The sequence below is a fragment of the Lutjanus erythropterus genome, chromosome 3, assembly GCF_056507025.1.
Source record: "Lutjanus erythropterus isolate fLutEry1 chromosome 3, fLutEry1.hap2, whole genome shotgun sequence".
Lineage (NCBI taxonomy): Eukaryota > Metazoa > Chordata > Actinopteri > Lutjaniformes > Lutjanidae > Lutjanus > Lutjanus erythropterus.
This window is the reverse complement of record NC_139319.1, coordinates 21,254,429-21,265,875: the sequence shown is the minus strand read 5'-3', so window position 1 is coordinate 21,265,875 and position 11,447 is coordinate 21,254,429. Positions and strand designations below refer to the sequence as shown.

The 11,447-nt window shown below is 40.5% G+C and overlaps 1 protein-coding gene across 1 annotated transcript in view; it reads left to right on the top strand.

Annotated features, from left to right (window-relative positions):
* The first annotated feature begins 3,943 nt into the window (after positions 1 to 3,943).
* Positions 3,944 to 11,447, top strand: part of fam184b (family with sequence similarity 184 member B) — a 38,229-nt gene continuing 30,725 nt past the window's right edge. The window contains exon 1 of the mRNA XM_084715372.1: positions 3,944 to 4,525. Coding sequence (XP_084571498.1) covers positions 4,349 to 4,525 — 177 coding nt within the window. The 5' untranslated portion in view covers positions 3,944 to 4,348. The remainder of the gene's footprint in view (positions 4,526 to 11,447) is intronic.

Sequence of the window (11,447 nt, the reverse complement as noted above, 5' to 3'; positions counted from 1 at the left end):
TATAGTTTGTTTTTTTTCATGATGGTTTGCTTGCTGTACATAGCTCAGGTTGTCAGGTTGCCTACATGGAAAAAAACAGGGGAAAAAAGGACCCACTTTACATGAAGGCACTTAAACAGCAGCGACTACGTGAGACATATTAACATTTAGTTTACAACACACACAATAGATTTACTGAGTTTTGCTGATTTTTTTGTGGTTTGTTATTTAAAACATAGAAAGAACCAGATAGGTCTACTCGTGTGGCTTAATTTAGGTAGGATAAAGAAAATCAAACAAATCAAGAACAACTAATGTTTCATATCTCATATTTGTGCCACATAGCTACTAGTGTGCCCCCTCTCTGTTGATGTTGTGATGCCCAAAGCCGCAGCTGCCAGGCAGCTGTGGAGGGGTCAGGGCAGACAGCTCACCCATGGGAAGGGCACGAGTAACAGTTTCCACAGCCAGATAGGCACCTTGTTTTATGGCAACAACAGCAGCCATCTATCTCTTGGAAATCAATTTAATATAGAGGGCACTCTGTCAGGCTTCTGCACTAGACCTGTGTGCATGTGAGCATGGGATTATCTGAGAGGTGTATTATCATATTAAATATTTATGCAGGTGGATGCAGGGGCTAAAAGTCTTTCCATTAGTCTGTACACCTTCTATGTCATGAGCCAAAAAGATGTGAAAAAAATCGCCTCTAGTGCTTCTGTAAATCCACGAGCACATACAGTCATCATAAGACATCCAAATGCTTTCCAGAGATACACTCCCAGTGTGAAACTGCTTACACATTCAATAATCAAACTACCATTACTCATTAGCCTGCACTCATTTACATGTACAAAGCACAGTCGAAAATGTATAGTCTATGTATGTATGTAACCGCATATTAAAATGCTTAAAGTCATATATGTGACAATATTTATCTCCTTGACCAAAGCTGAATTACAAACTGTGCAAAGCTGAGAGATGCCCAGTGGTCCCAGACCCCCAGGATCCCCTGATGCCCCAGGTTCACATGTATGCCATATGCAGAATATGCACTAAGAGTGGTCTTGTATTGTTATCTAATCCTGTCGCCACATCTTGGCCTCAGTAGTTTTCATACAAACTAGGTCATAAGGTGTGCTGTCAGACCACGTCTAAAGATAAAACTGTTTATAGCTGTGCCAAATAGCAAAAAGCCTGCCATCAGCCCCCTCCTGTGTCTATCCCGCTGCCTCCCCAAACTCTCTCCAAGAACCCTGTGTCTTTGTAGTCCCAAATGCGATGAATTGCACAAATGGGCATTACAGCACACACTTTAAGACAGTCTCTCCTCCAAGGCATTCATGGTGTTGCACTCATTTGGATATATGAAAGCTGATGGAAGAATGAAAAAGGAAGTCCTCGAGAGAAGTTCAAATTGTACCTCTGCTGAACTGGCCAATTGCTGTGTGATGTAGGCCCAGTTATGAAACTGTTAGTTATGAAACGTTTCAGAAATTGTTGGAAACAAGCCCCAAATGATGCCCATGTGGCGCATAACCCTAAATAAAGTCGTGTTTGATAAAAGTATGACAAACTAATGAGAACTTGGAGGTGATACTACATGCAATAAACAATACAGTACAAGGGTGGTGGGTGAATTGGGTGGTCAACAGCAGCAACTGTTTTCCTCAGGGGCCTTCGAACACAGAGGTCAGTTTACTCATCATGAGGTATAAAATTCAGCTGGTGAAAACAGCTGGTCTTCTTTAGCTTGGAGGATCTTTGTCAAGTCTGAGTAAATAACCCTGAGGATGTCATCAGGATTATTCTTTATCTTGGCTTCATCTTGAAGAAGACTACCGTTTTTTCTTCAACAGAAAGTATGGCAGGACTTAGATTTGAAAGACATGGGCAATTACCCATCAAGTAGGATCATGATTCTAAAAGAAGTGGACGTAGCTACTGTGACATCACCCATTTCTTTATGGACTACCATTCTGAGGCCTTGGGTCTGACATTATATCCATTGCCATCTAGTTTTTTTTAAGACAGAAGTGACCATATTCGCGAGGTGGTGAGGTTGCCATAGTAGCCATGACCTAAAGAATACCCTCCTTTTTTGTCCATTTTATTCTGTACTGAAAACGACCTGAATCAGCTTCCCTTTTCAGACATATCAGCTATGTCCATCTCTCTTACACAGAGTTCATTGCAATACCCACACTACAATACCATGCCAGATAAGAAAAAAGATTTACTATAGTATGTCAAATCCAGTATGCCAAAAATACCAGGATGTCCTACTGCATCCGGTCGCATTTTGGAGTAAGCAAGCTGGCGTGTTTCTCTGGCTATTCTGAGTCTGACCCACAATCCTCTGTGCAGCAGAAGATGCTTCACATTGACTGAGCTGCAGAGAGCGCAGACGATGGCAGCTCATTGACAGATGACAGAAGCCACAAAGACAGATGACAGAGCATTCAAGAGTAAAACTTTTATTTTGTAGCTTCTGTCTGAATGTCTGTTGTTTGAGGTCTATATTTTCTCCTTATTTTTTTCTCCTACCTTTCAGGTATCTGCTTTATTTCACTGTTTCATGTTCACTTTTGGCTGATAGGAGTCATGTTAAGTTACAGCCAATAAAAACCCAACATTTCATGATTGTGCTGCTTCATAATAAAAGCCTTTGTATAACAAAATAACATTTTATCGTGAATAATTTATATGAAATAAATTGTTTATCTATCATTCAGGCACTCGACTAAAGACAAATTCAACATAAATACACACTTTCAAAGTGGTGCAAACTCAACTGGTGTTGTGCTGAGCTGATGCCTTGAGTCAAACCGAGTCAAGCCAAGCAGCACGTGTGTGAAAAAGGAACAAAAGAGTTGCAGAAGTACCAGAGAGGTCTGGCTCTACACATATTCTGCTATAGGGGAAAAATGCCCTGCCACATTTGCATTTCTTTAAACCAATCACAAACATCTTGTGCAGCACTAAGCCCAGAATGCAGTGATGGTGCTGCTGCAAAATAGTGTCTAGAGGGAACTTGTTAGGGTGGAACATCGGGACACATAGGGAGGTGAGCTCTGGCATCAAAATGACGATCACTTCAAAAGAAAAGGTAACAGCTGTTAGCTTGTTCATATTCTTTGCATCCCAGGGGCTAATTTGCCATTTTCAGCATGTAGGTTGCAACTAGGAAGTTTTCTTGTTTCCCAGGAACTTCAAAAAAATGCAGATGGTGGATGCTGTGATGCCACTTGAAGCAAGCAACCAATGGCAGGACTTATACCTGCAGTGTGCATCCAGTGAGCCAGACTACTGATGCAGGAATGAATGCCAGCTGTATCCCCTCCCATTGAAGACAAAAGCCAGATGTTAGTGACTGTCTGTGGGTTTTTTTGTCCATTTTAAAATGAGTTCAAGACAGTTAAATGTGGATGACCCTTGTCTTTACAGAGTCAGTGTGAATGGTTACATACCTGTTAACCCTGTTTATTTGTTTTTTAGTCAAAAACAGGCCCAGCTTAAAAAAAAAAATAAATAAATAAAAAGGGACATGCACTCAAAAATACCCCCAATAGTGTAAAATTTGTAATTTCAACCAAATTTACGATGGAATAATTTTGCCTGTTGCAGCTTTAGGTTCACAAGTGTGTTAATTTCTGAAAATAAATGGGTAAAATGTCACTGGAGTCAATTTTTTTAGCCCATGGAAATCAAATTAATGCTAGTAGTCCAGTAGAAGTAGTAATAATACAAGCTGTACTTTTCGAATAAAAGCAGCAGCAGCCTACAGGCCTGTGTATGTTGCAGTTTAGCCTTGAGCCAACACACTCTCAGTGTATTCTGTTTATCTGACTGATGGAGTAAAATCACACGACCAGACCCCAGAGATCCCCCCCCTCCAACCCTCTCCTCCCCTCCCTCCTCACGGTGATCGGTAGGGGCGGGGCCGCACTGCAGCAGTGCGCTGCTCGGGCTGCTGTCTCCGGTAATGTTCCATAGGATACACACGCCCCTCTCCGCCCCTGCCGAGAGACAGGTGGTTGGACTGTATGCCTTCATCCCGGAGCGCTCCCTGTGAGAACAAGAAATATCTGTTGACAGCAGGGCGCGTCCCCGATGGACTTCCAGCGTGTGACCTCCGCGATCACCGGGCGGACAGCGGGAGAGGGGGGAGAGGAGCCCCGCCGATCTACTACCAAATGTTCTCCAGCGAGCTGCCGTTCACGGGAGGGGGTCTACCGACGGACGAATGAGATGCGCGAGTAGAAAGTTGACGTGATTTCGGTGGGGATTTTCTATCTGAGAGGCGGCAGGATCATTTCTGACTATCCTCCGGTCTGGAAAGTTCCCTCGGGGGTGGGGGGGGTTCATTATGGCTTCAGGCGCCGGTAAGGCTGCTGCTGCTGCCGCTGCCGCTGCTGCTCAGCCCTCCTCCGGGCCGGGCTCCGCCGTTAACGGGACTGCGGCAGAGTTCGCCAACATCGAGCAGGAGCTGTACGACTACCAGATGCACAGCAAGATGTGCAAGAAGATCGCTCAGCTCACCAAGGTAAGACCCGCCGGTGACACCGAGAGGAGAGGAGGAGAGGAGAGGAGGAGAGAGGCGCGCCGGCGGCCGTACGAGTTGTCACTGTCAGCGGGCTGATTGGATGATCTGATGGCTGCTGCCTCAATATCACTATCTATCTGCTGCCATCACTCTGAAACATAATTACATACTGAGAGGGGGCGACCAGATACATGCCACATTATAGGGACACAGATATGCATCACTGCAAATTCTTACAGATATAAGATTAATTCCATACGATTGAACAGACAACATATAACCAAGCAGAAGTACAGAGAGAGAAAAAAAAATGAAATATTGCAGTAATAAATTCATGCATGCTTCAGCAACATAATGGATGAGGAGCACTATGATACAAATGATCACTGGCTCTCTTGGGATAATGATTTGAGAAGTTGGATCAGGGTTCATTCGTCTTCGTGACTGACACAGTAATCAGACAGCAGCGATCACTGAGAGCAGAGCTCTAGGTGTAGGCTGCAGATCTACAGCAATCTGAGAGCCAAGCCTGCTGGGGCAGCAATTAAGAATGATGTAATTACCAGTTAATTTATGGATTATCGTCGCTATGCATCGATTTGTAATGAAGATGACTGAATGCCAAAAAAAACAAACAAAAGAAACTGCACATCTCATAGCAGCAAACATTGCAGAAAATGTTTCTTTGTCTGGTCAAGAGATAATAAGGTAACCAAAGTATCAATTAATAGTCATATATACAGTATATACAGGCAGAAAAACCCCATATGGAAGAAGCTGCACCAGCAAAATGATATTTGTAATTAAAATGCATTAATTGAGCAATCAGTGCCATTTTTCCATGATTATAATTATTTCTTTAGTAGCACTAACATATTAGGGCTGGGCAGTATGGCTTACAGATAATATTTGGATTTTTTTGTCCAGTGTTTTTTAAACTGGGGGGGGGGGGCAGGGACTGACAGCGGTTCTTGAGTGGGTTGTAGGAAGTCCCCAGCAAAAAGAGGAATAGGATATTTACATTTTTATCACATTTTTGGGATTTTTGGAAAATCTCATTGCGTTAATATTGTATCACCTGGCCCTATCCACTTTATGTACTGTTGGGTATTTTAACCTATTGCACATCATATTCTATAAGGTTATTTTTGCACTATTAACGGTATGTTATTTTGTGTATATATATATATATATGTATATATATATATATATATATATATATATATATATATATATATATATATATATATGGACGAAATCAGATAGTTTTGACCAAATACCTTGATATTGCACCAGTATTGTCGGGATGGTGCTTTTGCAAAATATAAAAACAATGATTTGATGAACAGTCATCAGTAATGTGGATATAATGGCCAAGTGGGTAAAGGCAAATAAAAGGACAGCCTGGTAAGTTAAGAAAACTCCACAATGTTACCGTGATGCAGCCTTTAAAACCAGGAAAACACAATATATGGCATATTACGATATGTCCAAAGTCTAAAACAATATTGCTGTAATCCTCTTCCTCACTCATCGGTGTGCATGCAGGATGCTTGGCAGCTGCAGCAGCCTCCATATCTGCTCTGCTTTTTTTTTTTTCATACAGTAAGCGTTGCTATATGAGGATTCTCCCTGTCTCTGGTGCACAATAATGCTTACAGAAGCAGGGCATGACCCATCGCTTGTTGAGCTATGACAATTACTGATGACTCTGCACTTCCTATCTTCCTTTATGGGTTCACCTCTGTGTAGGCTGCTGTAGGTGTGTGTGTCCAGAAACACACCTCATGTATGTGTGCAGTGCAATACATGCTGCAGTTTGTGTTTGTTGGTCGGAGAGCTTATTCCTCATACACACAGACACACGGGCACAAACACACGCAAACAAAGATGACACAGATGAGGGGTCAGCACTTGTGTCTGTGCTTGTTAGGGAAATTTGCCAGCCCTGTCCTTCTACCTCTCCTGCCCCTCCTCGTGCTCCTTCCATCCTCATGAAAAAGAAGCCTGGTCTTGTTTTCTCTTCTCTGGAAACTTTATGCACGCTCTGTCAGCCTGCTTTAGCTGTTTGATGACCACAGTAAATAAATCCCAAACCCGGAGCGCTGATGAAATATAAGAATCATCAAATCCGATATTTGGCGTAAGCATTTTCTCTGCAGCTTTGGGATGCTGGGCATGTGACACATGGTTTATTTGAGTGTTTTGGGGCAGGGGCGTGGAGTGGGGAGGAAGTGGGAAATGGGTCAGCTGTGGTAACCTTATATACTTAATAACCCCTGCTCTCTGAGTGCATGGAGACTGGCACACACACACACACCACACACACACACACACACACACACACACACACACACACACACACACACACACACACACACAATAGAGCCTGAAAGATATTGGTCTTAATCTGTATCTGGGCAATTTAATCTATATTGGTATCGTGATATGAGACTAGATATTGTTATTATATTGTGACATGGCATAAGTTTTGTCTTTGTTTTGGGTTTTAAACACAGCATTACAGTAAAGTGATGAGATTTCTTTGAATTAACCAGATTGTAGCTGTTCTTAGTCATTATATCCACATTACTGATGATTATTTAACAAAAGTCCCACTGTCCTTATATTTTGTGAAAGCATCAATAGTCATGCCTATAGCAAAATAAAATACTAATTGTGCAGAAAAATGGTCTCTGTCAATGTTTTACTGTTATATATGATGTATTTGGATAGACATTACTGTTGCATTAATGTGTATGTTGCATTTTACTGCTGTAAATGTTTATGATAATTTATGTTATATTATTTTAGAGAAAATGTACATATGGAGATATATATTGTATATCACAGAGGAGCCTAAAAATATCTATCATCATTATTATTATTATATAAGCTGCATCGCCTAGCTCCAGTATGCATCTCAACTTAATAGTATACTTATCAATGCTCTTACTGATATTACTTGCCATAGCTTGGTGCAAAAAATAGCCATAACAAGAAAAGATGTGAAAAAATTCAACAGTTGTTGTTACTTTTTTTTTTCTCAGAAATATCACGTGAAGTCACGTCCCGAGTTACTGCATGTTCATGAAATTTAGTTAAACGAGGCCACACTTTTGAACGTTTTGCCCCGTTCAGCTATTTATGTAACATTATATGCATATAGAGTTGCAACGATTAGTTGATTAATCGATTAGTCGGTCAAATGAAAATAAGTTGCTAATTATTATGATAACTGATTAATTGTTTTTGTCATTTTTTTCAAGCAAAATTTAAAAAAAATATGGATGTAAAGATTTGCTGGTTTTCTTTGTCATTGAAGATATTTTTTAAAAAGTCTTGTTTTGGACTGTTTGTTGGACAGAAGCAATATAAAGACGTCACTTTTGGCTCTGGGAAATTATAATGAGCAGGAGTGGATTTAGTTCTTCGCTCCCTTTTTTTTATCCTTATAACTAAATAATATAAATAATAGAATAAATAATAAGTATGTATTTAGCATATAAATAATAAGTCATAAAATGTGATTTTTATTCATGGTGGAGTGTGGCTTACGAATGAAGAAGGAAAGAAGCTTCTCTTCAGGTCTCATACAGCAGCAGATACTTCTGCATCTCTTGCCAGACAGCAGCAGGACGATGCTATGACTGTGGTGGAGATTGTATTTTAGCATCATCCCTCTCTCTCCTTTTTCCAGCACCGCTGGGGTAGCTTCACTTCGTTTTTCAACACCCTCTAAAACACACCAAACTGTTTGTTTACATGAACTAGCTACTGTCCTCCTTAATCATTTCTGCCAATGAGCAGTAAGATAATGGAATCAGCCAAGATATTAGGGAGGCCCTGAGGCACTCATGAATTAAGCATCCTGATGCCATTTTAGTGTACGGATTTTTGGAAATGAATTAGAGGAAAGTGAAAAATAATAAGCAGATTAACTGAAAATGAAAATCATTGCATCCCTAGTTAGAAATATTCATAGCAATATTGTTTGTCCAGGAGTTTATCAATATTTTGGCATTGACCAGTCAGGAGATGGCACCATTGTTATATCCCTTCTTGATACCCATCCCTACTGTATATTCTGTAGAGCTTCAACAATTAGCCGGTTAATTGATTAGTTATCAACTATTGAATTAATACCCAACTATTTTGATAATTGATTTATTGTTTTGAGTAATTTGTTTAAGAAAAATATCCAGTTTCTCTGTTGTGAAATGTGAATATTTTCCAGTTCCTTAAGTCCTCTATGACAGTAAACAGAATATTGTTTTGGTTGTGGACAGGACATTTAAGGACATTACGTTGGGCTTTGGGAAACACTGATCAACATTTTTTTCCCATTTTCTATCATTTTATGGATCAAACAATAAATCAATTAACTGAGAAAAAAGTGATATTGTTAATGAAAATAATAGTAGTTGCAGCCCTAATATCCTGTATAAACAATACTGATATGTGGATAATGAATCTTTTTTACGCTCTAATATTTATATGGGCCCCAAACATCCAGTATCAGTCAGGCTCTAACACACACAGTCATGCACTTGTACTTAACACGCCTCCTCACGTCGGCCCTCACTCCTCCACTGACCCATCCATACTTATGCTTGACTTGCACCGCAGCTCCTTTCCCCCTCCCTCCCTCCCTCCCTCCCGCCTCTCTGCCCAGTGAAGAGTGGTCTACTCTGTCCTGGTTGAATGGGTGCTGCTTAATATAAACCAGTAGCACGTCGTGTGGAGTGTATGTTTACATGGAGAAACAAGCCAATGGGAAGAAAGCGGCTGACCAGGCCAGCTGTTGTGAATGTTCACAGAAGCTTGTGTGTGCGAACAGACATGCACACACCCACACGAATACAGAGAGGAGAGTATAGTGTGTTTACATGACTCGCAGAGATCAACAGTAGCATATCAAAGTGTGTGTGTGTTTGTGTGCATATATACAACCACACTTTTGATTGGCAGCTCTAATTCTGTCTGTGTGATTTCCTGTGCTTATCTAGCTTACACTGTCACAATGTTCTCTGCTTTGTAATCCAGCACACCCGGTACCCTCTTTGATACGTGTGGTGGTATGTGTGTCTCTTTATGTGTGTGTGTGTGTGTGTGTGCGCGTGTGGGAGGGGGGGCTGATGTAAGAGAAAGTGTGTGCATGCTTGCTTGTCTCTTTGCCTAACCTCTCCTCTGTGCACCAACCATTCAGTCTACATCTCACTCCTGTTTCAACAGCCTCCTCTCAGCTCTTCTTTACACCGTAGACAGAATATTAATTTCATGCTTTGCTGACTATGAAGTTATTGTCAATAAGCTCGGGCACCGGCTTGTGAGGCTACATGAATAACATTATCGACTGGCAGGATCGATATAGGGATCTCAAGACAGGATTTACAGTAGCAAGAGGCCCGAGCTGCCACGCCAAGAGTCTTTAGGAATTATGCCCAAAAAGATGAATTAATTACGCTGGAATCTAAAGGTTTTGCAAGTCTGAATGTGGGCTTTAAATAACAGACAATGATTAATGTCTCTTTTTCACTACGGTAGATGGTGCACTAACAAATAATCAGCTGCTAAATATCATCATTTATGCTTCTATTAATTTCTCTCTGAAAAGGTCAGTTCAACCCAAATTCAAAATACGTATTTTTACTCTTACCTGTAGCGGTATTTATCCATTTAGATTGTTTTGTTGTGAGTTGCAGAGTTTTGAAGATACTGGTCGTAGAGATGTCTGCCTTCTCTCAAATACAATTAAACTAAATGCCACTGGCCTTGTGATGTTTAGAGCACCAAAAACCAGTGTTTCTAGAAATCATGACCCAGTTACTCAAGATAGTCCACAGACCTTGTTGAGAGCACTTTCAAGTAGGAACTACTTTATTTCTACTGTCCACCAACTGTATCACTTTGCAGAAGGAAGCGTGCATCTACTCATAGATGCGAAGTTGTGCTAATGGCGTCCTCCTCAGCTGTTCTGTAGCCTCTTCGTCTATGAGTAGATGCACGCTTCCTTCTTCACAATGATACAGTTAGCAGGTGTAGTTCAGCAGAAAGAAAATAGTTCCTATATCAAACTGCTCACAAGAAGGTCTGTGGATCATCTTGAGTAACTGGGTCATGAATTCTGGAAAGAGACATTTCTGTTGAGTTTTTCAAATATATGTTTTTTTCGTCTGGTTCCATTATATTGGAGAGAAGGCATCTCTACGGCCATTATGGCTTAAAAACTCTGCAACACTTACCAGAAACATCTAGATGGATAAATAGCACTACAGGTAGGAGGATAAATATTTGTTTAAACCTTTGGGTGAACTGTCACTTAAACAGATAATGATAAATGCTAAAACTTAGTGCAACATTAAGACAAGTAGACCAGAGTCTTAAAATCAGTGCTCTGGCTCCACCATGTTGGTTACACAGCAATATCTGTCTAAGGTTTGATAACTTAAGATAACATTAGTCACCATATGGCTGTTGAACAAGAGCTTACAGTTTCAACTTCTGATTTCTAAGAGTAAGAAATGTGTTAGTAATTTATTCAAATGTTAAACTGTGTCCCTTTAAGGTTAGCATGGAAAATATGATTGCTTTTAGATTAAGATACAAACCTTTTCAAAGTGAAAATGCAGAAATAATGACATGTCTAGATCTGTGGTCCCCAACCTTCCTGGTTCGTGACTTCTTAAGATGAAGCAGTGATCAGCTGGGAACACTCTGAGGACTTTGAAGTGATAATTTCTTCTCCTCAGATCGTGTTATTTGAATGATTTTCAAAGGTCTGAAGAGGTAAAGTAAGGATTAAAGACAAATCTGAATTCTATGTAGCATTTCTTTTAAAAAAATTCTATCTTGTAGTCTTGTGGTGACCCCCTCAGCTTTACACTACACAAAAGTATGTCTACAGACTTTGTACATTTAC